Genomic DNA, 19726 nt, shown 5'->3' on the forward strand with positions numbered 1-19726 from the left:
TTTCTAATAAATTACATTATCTTACCTTCTGTGCCAGTCCCTAGCGCTGACAATGGAGGTCCCTGTGAATATAGTTGATTTATCTGTGGCATCCGTTCTTTCAAGATTACATTTTAGTTAATACAAGTCTGAGCTGTAGTAATTATGCATAGCTATTCCCTGACCATCAGTAATACATGTAAACATTCGAATAAATATTGAATTTTCCTTATATATTCAAGAAACTGCAGAGGAAACAATACACCGATACCCACTCAATCAATAGGGTTGCCCGCATTACAGGTTTACGTGGCAGGATTTAGTTGTTTTAATACATATAAAGAGATTATGTAAAATGAGTTTACTATATCAGCAGTGGAATTATCATCTCTCCTATCTATTTTCCTTCTTCCAATGAAGTTAAAGGATATTTTTAATAACCACGCTTTGTAAAATTCATCTGTGTTTTGTGAGCCATAATCTGGCATTCTAAACCTATTTTGAGGTTGTTTTGACAGTGATAGAGAAATCATACATTTTAATGATTGCATATGTTTAGGGCAATCAACAGAAAGGTAGCATAGCCATGGAAAACTATTCAAATAATTAGATTTTAAAGTATAAAGCATTGTACTTGTGACATAAAATTACTCCGTTCGCTCCCATTCTTTAGAAATGCCGGCCAGCAGAGACCTGAAAATACTTTTTTCCTAGTAAAAGTGCTCACTGAATGAAAGCTTTCGTAGATGATCACAAGTGTTTTTCGGCTGGCTGGAATACATTGGGCAGAGAGCCACGTATGATGTTAACCCAAAAAAAAATCCACTTGTTTTTACCACCAACCTGCTGGACCAAATTGGGCTACTCCAATTGTTTTTCTTCCAGGCCAATGATCGAATCATAATAGAGGCTTATGGAGACTTGTCTGTGTAGCCGATGTGGTCCTTGCCCAACGGTACTTTCTAACCTACCACGTTTATCTGCCCCATAAATGGCCCAAGAAACTACCAACTCCACAATCTCTACCCCCAAACACATACACATCATTTCATGAACTTTTATTGCTAATAGTTTTCATGTTTTTTGTTTGTTTATTTTGTGTGGACTGAAATTGTTGTGCATAGGTAACCTTTTCTTTTTTTCCATTTTTCTAGGGGTCAATATCTATTTAAAAACAAACCTCCAGATGGGAAAACGCCACCAAATTCCTTCTACAGAGCACTTTACCCAAAAATTATTCAAGACATAGAGGTAGATATAACTTTGAACTATTTAGAATCTAAAATATATTTGTTTTGCTGTGAATATATATATATATATATATATATATATATATATATATATATATATATATATATATATTCACTCAAGCTAGTAGTAGCAGACTGAAGGCAAATTTGTGACACCAAATTTACTCTCTGCACTTTATTATCTGCACTTTATTATCTGCACTTTATTATCTGCACTTTATTATCTGCACTTTATTTTCTGCACTTTATTTTCTGCACTTTATTTTCTGCACTTTATTTTCTGCACTTTATTTTCTGCACTTTATTTTCTGCACTTTATTGTCAGCTATATAAACAGTAAAACAAAGTAGTTATTTTCCCAAAGTCTCTGGGTAAATAGAAGTACCCTCACTTCTTGAGGTCACCTAAACACAAACAAGTTGCCACCTTCTCTGTCACCAGTCAGTTCAGACTTCACAACACCTGCCTCTCTCAAGCCCCTTGGCTCTCTTACAGACTGTAACCTGTCAGACTTGTGTCTCTCCTCCAGACACACAAGAATCCATAGGTATGGTAGTCCACCCTTTTTCAGGCAATAGCAGCTCTAATTTCAACTGCCACAACCTGGACTAATAGGGAAAGTGACCCCCCTTTTTTTTTTCTTTAGACCCACAGAGTGCACTTAAAATGGACATTTTTAAAGCAGAAAAATATACAGTATATCAATATTTTTGCTAAAATTTGTTTTTATTCATGCCATCCCTGCTCACAGACAATAGAGTCCAACTGGCGCTGTGGGAGACACAGCTTACAAAGAATTCACTGCCGGAGTGAAACAAGCAAAGGGGTATACTGTCTGCAGTACGATGATCAGAAGATAGTAAGTGGACTCAGAGATAACACCATTAAGGTTAGTATGAAGGCAAAAATCTAAATGCATATTCCCTGCTCTTTTTTATAATGTTAATTGTATTGTTTTCTGTAAATTGTACGTTGCAGAGCCATAAGGAATGTGAAGTATGAATTAATAACATATGTTGTGCAAGACATTGAATCGTTTTATACATATTTATACCAAATAGCGGTCAAAGGTGTTATGCTGCTTGCAGAACAGCACCATCTAGCGTTTAGAGTAGTTTGCAGTGTTCTCAATGTCTATGGAAGAAGTTTTCAGTTGTGGTTAGGATCTCCAGCTCATAAACAGAGCAAGCAGTAAAGCTAGGCACACATCTTTTCTGCAGAAAAGCAGATATTCACTAAAAGAACAAATCCTTTGCATTTGGATGAAGTTTTCAGTTGTGGTTAGGGTCTCCAGCTCATAAACAGAGCAAGCAGTAAAGCTAGGCACACATCTTTTCTGCAGAAAAGCAGATATTCACTAAAAGAATCCTTTAAATCCTTTGCACTTAGTGGGGCAATTCTCATAACTTTGGCTTTGGATTAAGTCACTGGGCTGTAACGCACATACGTCTGGATTGGTTTCCTTGTCTAGCTCTAGAATGTTTAATAGAGGATACAAACCTAAAGATTAATAAATATAACCGTTTAGCCTCACTTACACATTTTAACTATACAATGCTCTTGTGATGCCAGAATCAGTGATGCATAATAACTTTAAGCTTAGAGAAAGGCAAGACACATAAGTACTAACCATGTGATAAAAGTCCAACTACAATTTATTTCAGAATGCTGCAGTCCAAATCATTAAAACATAAACTTTGTATAAACTGCTGGTAACCATCTTTTCTAATAAGAGAATTGCAATGGAATGTAAGAGCCCCTCTATATAGTGTGGCATTTTGCCCCCAGGCATAGATACATATTTCCAGTAGCTCTGCTGCCTCGCTCACTGCACTTCTTCTGTATAGTGCAGAAATGTATGCGTCATTCCCCTCTTGTCATATGACTGGCCTTTACGTGTGTCAGTTAACCCTGGCCTACTTGAACCTTCAGGTCAATATGGAGGAGTAAGTGAACAACACTGTCTAACATTTGCACAGACAAAATGAGACTTAGATGAAATATGAACCATAATGTTTTGACTAATGAAGTTATTTTGCAAATCAAAATTTTACATTAAAAAAGAGTAAATCCCACTTTATGAATATTTTTGGTTGGGTGTTACATAAAAAAAAAAACTGATGGTAAAAAAAATCCATAGAGAGCAAAATATCATTATCGGATATGTTATTGTATATCATTAGTATAAGTGCAAAAGCAGACTTTTTTTCTTTGCTCACAATAAGCAGCCCCCTCATTCATTATTGTCTAATTAAGAGCAACTCGATGAAGGTTAGACCTTGCTTACAAAAAAGCCTTTACAGTGTTTTCACAGTATGCTTTGTCTTTACAAGGAAGCTTATTGTGTTATATTTCTAATTAGCAAGGACTCCCTTGCATAAATAATTCTGTAGACATTTATAAGTAGCACTATATGCGGGGAAAAAAGGTGATAAACAACATCTTTAAGGGGAAAGAAATATAGGTTGCCTCAAACCCTAAAATATTAATTTCAGTTAATACATTTTTCTGTAAGTGGAGTTATTTTTAGGCAGCTGTAGTACAATAAATAAGTACAGTATTTTAAGTTTGTTCTTTTTCCTATAACACCCAGATCTGGGATAAGAATACTTTGGAGTGCAAGCGAGTGCTGATGGGCCACACTGGGTCAGTTCTCTGTCTGCAGTATGATGAGAGAGTAATCATTACCGGCTCTTCAGACTCTACTGTCCGGTAAGTACTGAAAAAGTTATTCCTTTCCTGTCCTATTTAATTTTGATTTGTACTTTTACAGTTGTCCATTGTTTATGAGCGAGCTTCTTTCTGCTTATGGGATTGCATGGCAATACGATATTCATCTACTTTTCTTGTCAAGTCACTTTTTTTTTTTAAACATTGTAAAATGTTTATTCCTGGGCTGTGTACAAATCAGGTGACTCTACTGTGCAGTTTATTCATATCCACGTTTCATGCTGCCTTGTGACACACTGAAGCCTGCTGTTTTATAAGGCCCATGGTTTATTGTGTAGAAGCTCGTACAAAGACGTATATTATGCACTATTATATTGGCAATCTATGGCATATACGCTTACTTGTTTGTATATGTATATTTTTATTTGTATAGCGCAAACAGGGGGTCATTACAATAATGAATACAAATAAGTACAAAATACAATATAAATAAATACAGTTACAATAAGGGCTTCGTGTCAAGGAGACCAGGATGGAGGTCCCTGCTATCTAATGTATCAGCCTGTACCACTGATTCGGGGAGAGAATTCCACATCTTCACAGCTCTCCATGTAAAAAAAAACCTTCCGAATATTTAGGCAGAACCTCTTTTCCTCTAATTGGAATGGGTGTCCTCATGTCAGGACCTTCTGGTGAATAAAGTATTGGAGAGATTACTATATGATCCCTTAATTTGGCCAGTGTTTCCTCATAGCTAAGATTTCCATACCTTTTCCTTACCTACAAGTTTGAATGTGAAATCAAATACATAACTTGTCGCTATTGACAACTGCACTTGTGCAAATTATGGCCTATGTTTGTAACTCGGCTCCAGAATCCATATGGAAACAAGAAGTCTACTCTGGTGTCACCGGAATTGCATGTTAGCCATGGTATTGACTTCACAGTTTGAGAAACCTGGAACGAGATATTTCATTCATTCATTCTCAGGAAGCGGTGCAGGCATGCAAAGTAAAATGGCTTCCTGCAGGCCAAAATCCAAACTTTTAAGAATGTTACTCAATAAAGATTTAGAAATAAAAAATAAGCCTTTTTCTACCTTTATATGCATTATCATATATCAGCAACTTGAATTTGAGCATTATTGCCCTCTACCTCGCAAAGAAATGGTTAGTTTTAGATGTTTATTTTGTGCAAATATGTCCTTCGAAAACATTCCGAGGGCAGCGTGAAGCCTCTTCAGTAATTAGTCTTTTACGTTCGTTAGCTTAGCCTTTAACAATCGGTTTCAATAAATGAAAGTCCTTGCAATAAAAAGTACTAATCTGGAAGAGACTCTGCGAGTCACCCTGTAGTTTGTAGCCGTAAGAATATGGGAGCTGCAGCATGAGACTTTTAATCTTCACTGAAAATGTAAATGGCCCTCATCAAATCGTGTTACGAAGAGCGGAGCCTTTGTTCCCATTGTTTTTTCCGAATACTTTGAGCAGCCTGTTAATAGAGCCCCGCATTAATGGTGACCAGCTTCTGAGCCATAGACTCAAATCGTTTAAAACCTAGCCTTTTCCCTGCTGGGTTCTTGAAATGGTTTTTAAAGCTTAAAAGGCCAAGTTTTAAGGAATTGTCCAGCTCTTTCTGTGGCTGGAAAAAAAACAAATTGTTTTTTATTTCTTTCTTGTTGACCTTTCTCTACCTTCAAATTGTTCCCTTACAAATGTTCCAGGTAAATATTGGAACATTGCAAACTGTGTTTTAGCTTATTGGTTCCATTTCTTACAACAGCACAAATTTTCCACTGCAGTGCAAAACACAAAAGGCCCACAGTGCACATTGTTTGGTTTAAATAAGATGATGTTGTACTGGGTCAACATAATTTGCACTCAACGTGGCTTACAAGCTCGATGCACCTATGGGACCACTTTCATAAGGGAAAATTGTGCTACCATGTTGGTAAGTATTGAGTTGAGTTGAACTTATTGCAATCTATACAAATGAAGAGATTGTGGAAATTGGGCAAATAAGGGCTATAATTGACTATTTAGTAGTCGCATTTGGACTGCTAGCTTGCAGGAGGCTCTTTTTGGAAGGAAGCTAGTATCTGTATGTCTTCAGAAGTTACTTCCAAGCCAAAACGGCTTTGAGGCCACTAATCACAACTTCAAAGAGGGTTGATGAGAAATGTTTTGCTTAAGAGCCACTGGTTGAAGATCACTGGGTTAGACACATCAAAGGAAACCTTTTTACTCCAAAATAGAGGTGAAACAGGGCTCTAGAGTCATTTCTCAAGTTATTTTTTATGCATTATTGCATAATCTATGACTTGTCTCTAGATAGCGATGCTGTTCTTGGTCTATCTGTGGAGGGTATTTACTGGTGGTGGTTCATTCGATGCTTTTCATTTCTCACTGGCAACTAGCTTGACATTCATTGACCCTTGGTATGGGTGTGGTTCTTCAGCTGCCAATGAAATGAGGCCCAGACCAAGTAACTGCTGATTCATGGAGCTTAGGGATGCCTTCTAATCCTCCAGTTTGACGTCTCTGGAAAAAATTGTTTTGCTTGACCTTGTTTCATAGAGCAGGATACTCTTGTCCTGTTTTGTGGGTTATTGTAGTGATCAAAGTGGCAATTATCACAACTAATTGATGCCCTTTGTTGCCTGTGGTAAGTGCACATTTCATGAATGCTTATTGCCCGAAACGCATGAGAATGTGGGATTTGTTCTTGGAAAAGAGGGGCAAATTTAAAAAAAATTATATCATTATCCTTATTAAAAAAAATTGCATATCGATTGTTTCCTTCTTAGACCAGGTTTTATGATACACAGGCAAATTTTACTGGGTAGTGCGCAACATTTTTAAATCAGAATATAGTCTCTGGCTTTTCTGGCTATGTTCATATTGTCACATAGAACAGTCCACAGACTAATCCGTGTAGTGATCTGGTTCTGCTATAACACATAATGTACAGGCACATTTTCAAATCCGTAAAAGCAGAAGCAATACAAAAGCTGTGTGTGTCCACCTTTTTTCTGTTGTAAAAATGCATTATATAGGGGACACTATACAAGCCCCTTTAGAAAAATATAAGGATTTTAAGTCAAGTAGTTCTGCAGCCATATAAAGGCACTAGGATTTAGTCCGGTTGCATTAATACAGGACATGGAACTTTGAGGTCACTTCAACAATGTAGATTTTTTACAACCTACGAGAACACTGTTTTATTAAGATTAGAGTTTTAACACATGACCTCACTACCTGCAACTTCTAAGCTCCATTGATGTACGATATTCATGGCTCTTGTGCATTGTATAGGGAAAAAAATGGAATAAATGATGTTATTTGGTAATTTGAGTTCTTTAGGAATATAGGACAACTTCTGGACTAAGGGTCAGGGCACACAGGCAGATTTGGGGAGATAAGTCACCCGGCAATAAATCTCCTCTTCTTTGGGGGGGCCTAATCTCCCCAAACTGCCTTCCTACCGGCTAAAATGTAAACCAACGTTGGGATGGCATTTGGAGCGATTAGTTTTTTTGAAGTCGCCCGAAGTTTCCGGCAACTTAGGGCGACTTCAGAAAATGAATCGCTCCGAGTGCCATCCTGCCGGTGATTTACATTTTAGCCGGCGGGGAGGCAGTTCGGGGAGATTAAATGCCCTGAAGAAGAGGAGATTTGTCGCCGTGCGACTAATCTCCCCAATTCTGCCTTTGTGCCCTGACCCTAAAACCTGTAAGAAAGATATATCTTTACCAAAACATGCTACGGGAGTTGTACTCAATTTTCTCTTTTCTCCTGTTGTTTCTTAGGGTTTGGGACGTGAACACAGGAGAAATGTTGAACACACTGATTCACCACTGTGAGGCTGTGCTGCATTTGAGGTTTAACAATGGCATGATGGTTACCTGCTCCAAAGATCGTTCCATTGCAGTGTGGGACATGGCCTCTGCAACAGATATCACATTACGAAGAGTTCTTGTAGGCCACCGAGCTGCCGTTAATGTGGTGGACTTTGATGACAAGTACATAGTTTCTGCATCTGGCGATCGAACAATAAAGGTAAGACTTTTTCTTTCTTGCTGTTATTGTTTATCATGATTAGGAAACGGATTAGTGTATACAGGCCCTTCTGTTAGATTTTCAAGAGTTCTTGCTCTTTTCAGGTTTGGAACACCAGTACATGTGAATTTGTGCGGACATTGAATGGCCACAAGCGTGGTATTGCTTGCTTACAATATCGAGATAGGCTTGTGGTTAGTGGTTCTTCTGATAACACAATCAGGTGAGTTCTCGATCGTCTCTTCTAGTGAACCCAATAACATGAGTCATGTTTATCCGATATCTTGAAGTATACCACAGAAATGCTCATCTACTTTAAACCATCTATAAAACTGACCCATTGCTCCCACTAGTTGTCTGAAGTACTGTAAGTGGTTAAAAATGCAGAGAGGAAAGACCATTCCTCGTTCAATTGCCAGTGGACTGAGGATTTGATTGGCTTTGCTCTTTGGGACCCTGTTTAGAGCAAGAAATAAAAAATATATATATATATAAATATACCCCTATTTTTTAAATAAGGACTTTGGCACCAATGTTTAAAAGGGGTTACTGCACCAAAAAGTGAAAGTGTTTTAAAGTAATTAAAATATAATGTACTGTTGTCCTGCACTCGTAAAACTGGTGTGTTGCTTCAGAAATATTACTATAGTTTATATAAACAAGCTGCTGTGTAGCCATGGGGGCAGCCATTCAAGCACAGGATACACAGTAGATAACAGGTAAGTTCTGAAAAATCATATTGTATACCACAGATCTTATCTGTTATCTGCTGTGTATCCTGTGCTTGAATGGCTGCCCCCATGGCTACACAGCAGCTTGTTTATATAAACTATAACAGAGATTCTGAAGCAAACACACCAGTTGTACCAGAACAGCACAGTGTGTTTTTGTTTAGGACACTTTAATTTTTTGGAGTTACTGTTCCTTTAAGCACTGTTCTCTGCTGCCCCGTTGTATTCACAACTGTGTGTTTGTCTTTTTGGTTGTTTTTTAATTCAGGTAGTTTTTATTGGCAAATTCCAAAATAGACAATGACACGAATGACATTTTAGATTGCACAACAGTCACAAAAGCAATAAAAAAAATCTAATGTAATTAGTATAACAGATGATTACAATCATACAAAACACAAAATTATATTAAATATGCTCATATAGCACACCATTGTTGTTAAGAGCAATTCACTGCACACCCAAATGGATACCCACCACTAACATCCCATTCATGAAATAATAAAGAACTAAATAAAACAGCCAATTATTCACTAAGCAGTAACTTGGATTTGAGGGAATTTATCAATCTATTTATCCCAGATTTTATGGAATATATCTGGGCAACCCTTTTTAAAGTAGATTATACGTTCCAAATTACAAGTATCCTGTACAATATTTATCCATACTTGGATTTCCTGGGGAGTTCTACATTTCCAATTTTGGGTTATACGTTTTTTAGCCAAGAAAAGAGATTCTTGAATAAATATTCTGATATACTGATTAGAGACCGTGCGACCCAGGATATTCATTAACAGACCTTAGATGTTCTAGGAATAACAACCCCTGATATATTATCTAAATGGTTAAAAACTTCAGCCCAATAAGGTTTAATAACATTACATTCCCATAATATATGTACTAACGTGCCTTTCTCCACAACACACCTATTACAAGCTTCAGGTATAGCAGGGCTTATCAGATGCAATCTTACTGGGGTAAAATATGCCCTATGTAATACATATAATTGAACCATTCTCAATTTATAGCTTATAGAGACTATTTGAGGAGACTCAAGGTCCTCTTGCCATTCCTCATCCAGAATAATATCTACTGCTGTTTCCCATTTAACCTGAAGAGTTTCCAATGGGACATCATTACTAGCCTGCGATAACACAGCATATAAACTGGAAATTAAGCCCCAGTGGATGATCTATTCAAATAAGTGAGCAGCTTATTCTCATGCACCTGTATAGCTTTTAAGTGATGCGTAGCCATAAGGGCTTGGCGCACACCCATATATTGAAGCCACTGATTACCTGGCAATCCGGTAGACTGTTGCAAGTCCCTAAATGTAGAGATGCCCCGTTCAGACCATATGTCCCCTATTGTAACAATGCCTTTATCAGACCAGACTTTCATGTTACCCATTTGGGCCACTTTGCAAAAGTATAGATTATTCCATAACGGAGCGCGGGGGTCTGTATGTTGCTCTTTAGTTATTTGCAGTGCCATTAACCATATCCGAGACATATAACGGAACATTTTAGGGCATTTACTGTGTGTTTGTCTTTATTAGCCAGTCAGGGGAGTAATTTAGTGCTGTGACGTAATATAGATTAAATATATAGTGAATAAAGTACCCCCTTTTGTAAAATATAGGGATATTATAAGTTACCGAGGAGTTTCATGACCATATAAAAACACGAGGCCGAAGGCCGAGTGTTTTTATACAGGTCATGGAACTCCGAGGTAACTTCTAATATCCTCATATTTTACAACTGGGGGTACTTTATTTATTATAATACACAAATTTCAATGAGTCATGTGACAGAAATGACATCAGAACTCACCGTTTATAACTAATGACATCAGAACTCACCGTTTATAAGGATATAATTTACAGGATATTCATGGCTTTTGTGTATTATAATAAATTATATAAATAAGTGTGGGATTTCCTACAAATGGACTCACCTGGCTTACACCTCTTCTCCTGAGGCCTCGGGGTACCGGTGGCAGTAGGGGACCAAAAAGTTCAACTTGCAAACAGACATCCTCAAATAGGGTATTGCCTCTAAATGCTTATTATTCTGTACCATTCATACTAAACCATTATTTACATGTAAAAACATTGACTTAGTGTCCTGGCCTCTTGTCAAAATGGCCTATTCTTGGAAAACAAGTGATTTAAAACATGTAATTATTAATGGCATCCTTTTAACCTATTTTAGTATTTTTAAAGAAAAAAAGATTTCTATTGCAAAACTCTCCAGCTATTTAAAGGGCCGTATGCTGGCACGCTGAGTTTCAGGGCATGGAAATCCCATGTTGCTGAAATATAAAGATTTTATTTCTTGCTTTTTTTTCCAACAGTGGGAGCTAAATCCAATTATTAATAAAACAGCAGGACCAGAGTTTGAATCTTTACTGGGCAGCAGCCAACCCATTTCTTCAGGGAGCTGTTAATTCATACTCAATATCTAGGCTTAGGAGAAACTACACAGTCAATAAGGAACAGTGAGGCAGTTGGAGATGATTTTTAAGAAAATCAAGAAAAAAGCAATATATTTGGTTGGCTTTACATTGCTGCAAAATGGGAAGAACAATGTTAATAGATCTGCAGTACAGGGATATGGCCCTTATACTTGATTATTTGTAGCTTTGTGTGTATCTCATGGAAATATTAAGAGGTAAATGTATAATAATTTTACTTCGCCTACCAAACCACCCCCCCTTTCAGCATCTGTGTCCCTGCTTTACCCTAAAGTTTTGATCTTGCTTAAATAGGTGAATCACCCTTACATTAACTTTTAGTATGTTATAGAGCAGCCACTTCAAGGCAACTTTTCAATTACTGTTCCTTATTTATTTTTTATAGGTTTTTTTTTTTTCAATTATTTTTCATTCTACTGACTCCAGCTTTCCAATGGGGGTCAGTTGCCCGATCTAAAAAAAAAAACAAATACTCTGTACGGCTACAAATTTATGGTTATTGCTACTTTTTATTACTCCTCTTTCTATTCCGGCCTTCTCCTATTCATATTCCAGTCTCTTATTTAAATAAATGCCTGGTGCTAGGGTAATTCGCACCTTAACAACCAGATTGCTGAAATTACAAACTGCTGAATAAAAAGCTAAACTCAAAAAACTCAAAAAACCAAAAAAAAAAAAATGAAAACCAATTGCAAATTGGCTTGGAATATTACTCTCTACATCATACTAAAAGTTGAATCAAAATTGAACAACCCATTTATGTTACCATTGGGTCTCAGGCTGGCTGGCAGAAGCCTTATTTATTGCCACCCATAGCAACGCTATTACATTTTAAGTCCCTAAAAAGAAGCCAGGGCTAGGTCGACCAATGAAGATGTGACCACAGACAGTGTTGAAAATGGGTAAACACCTGGGAAAGAGACCTTGGACTGGACCTCTTGGAAGAGGCTCTTGGTAAAGGCTCTTGGTAAAGGCCTGAGCACCTTTATCTTCAGCTCTCGGTGTTGTAAAATCCAAGAGTTGAACTATAAGATCCTCACGATTACCACACACCTCACATATTGAAGTGAAATCCCTAAAGTGAGCAGTGTCTTTTGGAGATGCCAGTCAGCTACAGGCGCTTTGCTGCACATTTATTGGGACTGTACAGAAATACGAGTTTATTGGGCAACAATCCTGCAGCTATGCAAATCGGCTCTAGGCTGTGAAATACCAGACCACCCAGCCCAGGTCTTACTTTTTTTGGGACACAAGGAATATAGATAATATTGTAGACTGGGCCTTTTAAAGGCACATATTGAATGCAGCTAAACTTCAAATCTATTATCCCTCCTTCTCCCTAAAGACTGGCTGCTTAAAGTTGATGTATTGGCGAGATTTGAGGAACTTTCCGCTCATACTGCTTGGCAAAGAAACGATTTTAGGGATACTTGGCTAAGGTGAATACAAGCTAATTGTGGGTTCATAAGGCATATTTGTTATTGGTGCATGTCTGAAAAATGTAATGTGTGTATTCAAGACATTGAACTTTTATTGTGTAAACGTCCCGTCCCCCCTTTTTTCCTGTATCCCTCTTATTTTATTTTATATTTTTCAAATCAGTCTTTATTAAGCCATTCAAAAAAAAAAAAAAAGATGGGTACAAAAAAAGGAAAAAGGGGGGGGACTTGCATGCCATCGTTACACAATAAAAGTTCAATGTCTTGAATTCACACATTACATGAGATTTTTGGATATGCACCAATAATGGGTAAACGTATGGACAGCACCCTAAAGCCCAAAGGGTATTCCCCACCCATGGGCATGTTTGGAATGACAACTAAGGGAACACACAATACATGGACAGATTTGGCTTATGTTTTTGCACTTTTATGATGTCACCAGCATATCTCACCCCCCTCAGTAATGTTTGTTCATATACCATGACTTTATATAGCAGCATCAGAGGGGGCAAGTTGCTATGTGTATTAAAAATCCTGGCAAATCACTGGGCCAGCTTGGGGGCCCTGGCCATGCGGGAGCTAGATCAGATTGCTATGGTCTGAGACATGGTCATCTTTCTTTACTTCCTTCCCACAGTTTCAGCAATATGTTTAGGCTAGGCTTTCCTTAAAATCTTAATTTTCTTGCTTTATGAAATCTCCAGATTGTGGGACATTGAATGTGGAGCATGTTTGCGGGTTCTGGAAGGACATGAAGAACTGGTCCGATGTATCCGCTTTGATAACAAGAGAATAGTCAGTGGAGCATATGACGGGTGAGACTTTTTTTTTTTTTTGTCTCTGTTTGAAAGAGCATTGACAAGTTCTGTTACATATTGTGCTAGCACAGTTAGTTTTTGTGGTCTCTCTGGCTAATCTGAAAAAGACCCATAGCCAAGTGTATAATCCGTCCATGCAATGGCTTCAAAGGCCACATTCTTTCTACTCTGTTACCTTAATAGGCCAGTAATGCGTAAATGCGTAAGCTTTTTTTTTAAAAAAAAATATATATATAGATCACGGTGGGCTAAATATCCATCCAAAGATCTAACAGAGTGAAACCCTAATGTGGCGTTGATTTTAAGCTCTGCATTAATTGATTTGCCTTTTACTTTGCATTTTCCTTTCAAATAACTACTTATTTCTCTTCCCAACACTTCACTATTACAAAATGTATATGGAGGTTTTAAATACACGGAGACCCTTCTGTGAATAATAATTTAGAATAATAGTTTATTGTATTATGACTTTTGCATTCAGAAATACATTGTTTCATACACAAATGTAGTAGATGCAAATTGACCATATTAATAGCGTGGGGCTGCTGTGCAACTACCCACAGTCTGTAGCCCTGTGCATCTGACTTAATGACCTCTTTGCCCATGGAAAGCTTAGTATTTAGGTTCCTCAGACATGGCCCTACTTTTAAATTTTAAAGAGTGAACCAAATGCAAGGTTTATTGACCCCATGTATGCAGGTTATTAATCTGTTTGAATACTGAGCACCCAGTTGTGATTTACGGTTCGAGTTCCCCTTGACCCGAACCCGGCCGATCTGCACTGTTCGTGACTGATGTCACAAAATGGGTGGGCAGCCGCAAGTCTATAAATTTAGGGAACAGAAGCTGTGTTTCGGGCCAGCCTGCACATCAATAGTACCCAGCAGTCCTTGCACTAAACCACTATTTAAAAAGTTAAGGAACCTGAAAGGTAAATGCAGGTGGAGCAGGGCAGAAATGTGAAGCTTTTGGCCAAATAAGGTAGGGATTGATCCAAGATTCGGCTGAACCCAAGCTATTTTAATCAGAGTTCAGATTCGGGGCAAATCCAAGAGCCTGGCCAAACTTAAATTGAAAGCAGCCCATTTAGGTACCTGCTGTGAGCACGTATCTGGTATTTCCATCTAAGCACCGGCTATTACACTGCAGAAGAAGAGTTCTGTAATCAGCTGAATCTGTACCCCTGGAATCAGAGATTCACCCGAACCATGGAAAGCAGGGTTCGGTGCATCCCTAATATACACCAAGTCTGTAACTCTGTATCATAATGTTTATTCAACTAGCACATATTTAATTTGCCCTTTAAAGGCGGTTTCTCTTGTCTTCCTTATAATTGTTATATTTTTATCAGAAACTTTACAACAGGAGGGTCCCCATACTCTTTAACAGAATGGACTTTAAAGGGATTCTGTCATGATTTTTATGATGTAGTTTTTACATTGCAAATAATTCTATAATATGAAATTTCATTCCTGAACCAGCAAGTGTATTATATTTTTTTTATTTTAGTTGTAATATTGGTGTGTAGGCAGCCATCTCAGCCAGCCTGCAGTACAGCAGTAAAGAGTGACTGAAGTTTATCAGAGCACAAGTCACATGACTGGGCGCATCTGGGAAACTGACAATATGTCTAGCCCCATGTCAGATTTCAAACTTAAATATATATATAAAAAAAAAAAATCTGTTTGCTCTTTTGAGAAATACATTTCAGTGCAGAATTCTGCTGGAGCAGAACTATTAACTGATGTGTAACATTTCCATGACAGTATCCCTTTAAGTTGTGCTTTACCAGCTGGCCCTGTAGCCAGCTTCCAGTGTCTGTCCATATGTACACTATTTGACCATCGCATATTCAAAAAGTCATTAAATCACATTCACCTACTTCTGCCAAGTGATTTCAGAAGCACCATGATTGACCATTGGTAGCTTTGCTTTAGTTTTTGCGGTACTAGATTCTTTAGTGGCTGCATTTCTCAAATTATCTGTACTAATCTGTTCACTGCCGGGCTTCATCACTCTTTACTAATTACTGGCAATACGCGCATAGGAACATTCACTCAAGTCTCATCTCATGACTCCAGCAGAGGCTGCACAGTTATGCATGAGGCACAATGGGCATTTTGTAAATCGGAGACATGGTGTTTCAGCCAGAAAACCTGCTTTTTCATGTAATTAAACTGTATTCACAAATATTCACTTTCAAAAAGCCCAGAACTTAACCAATATTTGACGTTAACAATCCTTCAGTCTGAGCCATTAAATATTTTAGATCTCTCTGTATTGGAGGGACTAACCTAGAGTTTGGGATCTTTAGAGAGTTACTGTATGAGTGAGGCACGGTAGATACTGTTTATTTAAGGAAAAGGAAAGGCTAAAAGTAAGTAAGCTTTATCAGAAAGGTCTATATAAATACATCAGTAAACCCTCAAATTAATGCTGATTTGAGTTCTCTGTCAAATGAAACACCACATTTCTTCCCTTCTATTGTGTTTTATGGGCTTCTGTATCAGACTTCCTGTTTTTAGCTTAAACCTCCAGGGCTAGGGCTTGAGCATGCTCGGTTTGCTACTCTCCCCCTCCCCCTTTTCCCTCCTCCCCTACCTGCTGTAATCTGAGCCCAGAGCTATAGTGAGCAGGGAGAGACTCAGGCAGGAAGTGAGGTCACACAGCTAATATAGCAGCTGCCATCCTAAACAAACCGCTTCTAGAGCTGTTTACTCAGGCATGGTAAATTATTCTGCACAATAAATAGTGTTAGTTAATAGCTTGCGCTATCGTGGCTAATCTATTGGCGATAAACTGCTTCGGTAGCTTTCCCATACCTCCCAACTGTCCCGTTTTGTATGGGACAGTCCCGCTTATGACAGCTCAACCTGCTGTCAAGGATTTGTACTGATAAGTCCCGGGTTTCTCTTTGATCTGCTGCACTGAACAGCCAGAAACAGATATAAAGTATCCAACTTAATTGTGTCTTGGCAGACAGCCCAGAATAGATACTTGACATGAACTTGGACTCACAACTTAAAGGGCAATTCACCTTCATTTGCAAAACTGTAATAACATATAAAAACCACAGAAATGTGTTCAAACTTTCATAACCTGCCAAACTATATAAAATGAACACGGTAATTGGTCACAAAAATGGGCGTGGCCAAAAAAATTACACGCTACGCCTGACAAATCTTTTTGTCCCTCTTTCTGTTTCCTAAATGTTGGGAGGTATGCTTTCCTTCTCCTTTAAGAAGGGCATAGGGGCAAATTTGGATAGATGCATGTACGTGGACATAATTTGCCCGAAACTTTTTAGTTCTTACACATTTATTTGCAAATCATTCTCAGAACGAATAACTGTTAAATAAAGGTGCTCGTGTTGAGAAGTGGTTGTACATGCAATTAAGTGTGGCATATCATTCACCTTTTTGGTTATTCGGCTTGCAGGAAAATTAAAGTGTGGGACCTTGTGGCTGCTTTAGACCCCCGTGCGCCTGCAGGGACCCTGTGTCTCCGGACTCTTGTGGTAAGTGCAATACCAGATAATGTTATAAGCTATGTTGATTCCTGGAGATGCTCAACACTTATTGTAATCAAATATTAGTGTTGGTGGATTAAAGGGTGGTCCAGTAACAATAGAGTGTTAACCAATGTACCTCATGCACACAGCTAGTGTCCGCTTGTACGTTATTAAATGCTGCTGATCGTGTCAAATACCATATCAGTCGTTAGAGTTTTACTTTACTGGCTAAAATGAAAAAAGGCCGGCGCTAATCACATGCAGCGATTCGTTTTCCGAAGTCACCCAAGGCAACTTCGGGAAACGAACCGCTCGTTTTTCATTTTAGCCGGCGCAGAGTTACGGAAGGCGTTTGGTGAGATTGGTCGCCGCAAAGACAAGGCGATTAGTCGCCAGGTGACCAAATCTCCCCAAAATGCCCAGTGTGGCCTTACCCTTATTGTTACTTTTTATTACTGATCCTATTCAGGTTTCTCCTATTCATATTCCAGTCTCTTATTCAAATCAATGCATGGTTGCTAGGGTCATTTGGACCCTAGGTACCAGATTGGTTAAGATGCAAATTGAAGAGCTGCTGAATAAAAAGATAAATAACTCTTAAAAACAGAAATAATCAAAGAAATCATACTAAAAGGTGAACTACCCCTTTAAACCTTCCAGGGAGAGATGCCAAAACCGCATTGTATGGGGCAGACAATAGTTATTCTGAATTGAGCGAGATTGATGACTGGTATAACGTCTTCAAGAAAAAGCACAGCAAGTCCAGTTGATTTGACTTGTTTCTACAGATATAGTTATACTTTATATTTCCCACCCTGGCCCTCAAAAGTGCACAGAGGCACCTCTCCTGTTTCTGGACTGAATCAAGTAGCAACAGCAGAAATCTGCAATTAATTCACTAAATTCTGGAGCACTCTGGCTATGGGTATCTGCACAGAAAGAGCGCTTACATACACCACTCGATTATATCCGAACTTATATCCTTTTAAGTAAGTTGATATCTTCTATTTCATTCACCTGTTATTTCATGATAGGCAGATATTACTTCCTCGTAATGACGCAAGACAAAATAAAACCATACACATTCATGCAGTGCTTTCTGTATGGCTTTGACCATAAGCGATATATCAGCCCACCACACTGTTGCCATTATGGCCATCCCAAATTAACTGGCTTTTTCCCAGAAATGAGGAAAAAAAAACCTCCTACAGCTAACATTCAATTTGTAAGCAGTTGGAGAAGGTTCACAGATCGTGGCTCCTCACTGCAGGCGAGTTGTCTTCGACTTTGCAGTCTGTAAAGCAGCTCCATAAATGCACAATGGCTTTCTCAGGCAGTGTGGACTTTGCCAGATTATTTTCCATCTCACAGCATGTTGTTTTTCAATTGTGCTTCCTTCAAGGTGACATTTGAAAAATAATGACATCCTTTTCTTTAAAGACCTTTTTAAGTGTCTGTCGGTCTGTGTGCTGATTTGTTATGCGATTGTGTTTGTGTATATGTTGGTATATATAATATGGGACTATTTTGCTACTTTTAATGGCAAAGGCACCCCTTATGTTTATAAAGGGTTCTAGTTGCAATTATGTGAAGCCTGAACATTGTATACGTGTTACATATCTATGCATACATTTGTGTAATGTCTGTTTAACATTGCTTTGTTTACCAGGAGCATTCGGGCAGAGTTTTCCGCTTGCAGTTTGATGAGTTCCAGATAGTAAGCAGCTCTCACGATGACACTATCCTCATCTGGGATTTTCTCAACGACCCAGCTGCACACGCAGAGTCAACGCGTTCACCTTCTAGAACATACACGTACATCTCCAGATAAATGACACTACGTAGTACCTCACAGTTGCACAGGTGGGTAGGAAGAAAGTGCTAAATACATTGGCCAATTGATGCAGACACATTTTACATTTACAGAAATAACCATGCTCACATGGAATGAGAGTCTATTTAGCTATTGTTAGCTCATCCATCTTTAATTGGCCTTTCATAAAGGCCAGTTTTTATTGTGGCTTGTACATTATCCCAGTGCATAAAGTATTCTATTATTATCCTGGGAGTAACACATTGAGTTCCAACAACTCTTGTTCCCAGCTCCAGGACATGCTCTGCTATATCTGCATAAATCCGATGAAAACAGCAGCACTCCGGTATTATTGACAAAAGTAGAAAAAAGAAAACCTTAGCTTAAAATGCCTTAAAATACTGGAGTGCTGCTGTTTTCATTGGATTTATGCAGTTTGCCCTGGCAGGGGGTACAGCTTGCACCCGGGGCTACAAGGAGCATGGTCTGCTTTTGAAGAACACTTGAACCAAATTCGTTGTTCTGCTATATCTGGTTACTGGTTCCAATCTACAAAGGCAAAACAGAACATATATTTCATGCCCTCGGGACCACAGTTGCATTTAGCTTCCAGCCTTTGGTCCTATTACAAAACCATAGCTGGAGCTGTCATTCTCCTTAAACACTGAGTTGGGGGCAGTTTAATGCACTGAAAGTACTGTGGATAGCTGTACTGTAGCCTGCGTTTGTTCCCAAAGTTACCACCCCATCTTGTCATACAGAAAAGGCAAAGGGGTATTTAAAAAAAAAAAAGACAATTCCTGTGTCAAATAGGAAAGACATTAGCACTGTAAATGCTTTCAAACGTGCAAAATTTGTGCTGTGTCTTTGGATCTGACGCATTTTAAACCCCATCAGATATCAGCAGGAGGCTACCAGATATCTCATCTCCTACACATGCCATCAGATGGATGTTACCCTAGGCATCTCATGCACACTG

The 19726-nt window shown here is 38.4% G+C and overlaps 1 protein-coding gene across 12 annotated transcripts in view; it reads left to right on the forward strand.

Moving 5' to 3' along the window:
• The window catches only part of btrc.L (beta-transducin repeat containing E3 ubiquitin protein ligase L homeolog), a 117789-nt gene that overhangs the window by 96198 nt on the left and 1865 nt on the right, over positions 1–19726 (forward strand). For all 12 annotated transcript variants that reach the window (XM_018225243.2, XM_018225237.2, XM_018225240.2 and 9 more), the window contains 8 exons: positions 1134–1230; positions 1981–2118; positions 3823–3941; positions 7708–7957; positions 8062–8180; positions 13310–13420; positions 16862–16940; positions 18604–18797. In XM_018225243.2, coding sequence (XP_018080732.1) covers positions 1134–1230; positions 1981–2118; positions 3823–3941; positions 7708–7957; positions 8062–8180; positions 13310–13420; positions 16862–16940; positions 18604–18765 — 1075 coding nt within the window. In that variant the 3' untranslated portion in view covers positions 18766–18797. The remainder of the gene's footprint in view (positions 1–1133; positions 1231–1980; positions 2119–3822; positions 3942–7707; positions 7958–8061; positions 8181–13309; positions 13421–16861; positions 16941–18603; positions 18798–19726) is intronic.

Source organism: Xenopus laevis, chromosome 7L, assembly GCF_017654675.1.
Source record: "Xenopus laevis strain J_2021 chromosome 7L, Xenopus_laevis_v10.1, whole genome shotgun sequence".
Classification (NCBI taxonomy): Eukaryota; Metazoa; Chordata; class Amphibia; order Anura; family Pipidae; genus Xenopus; species Xenopus laevis.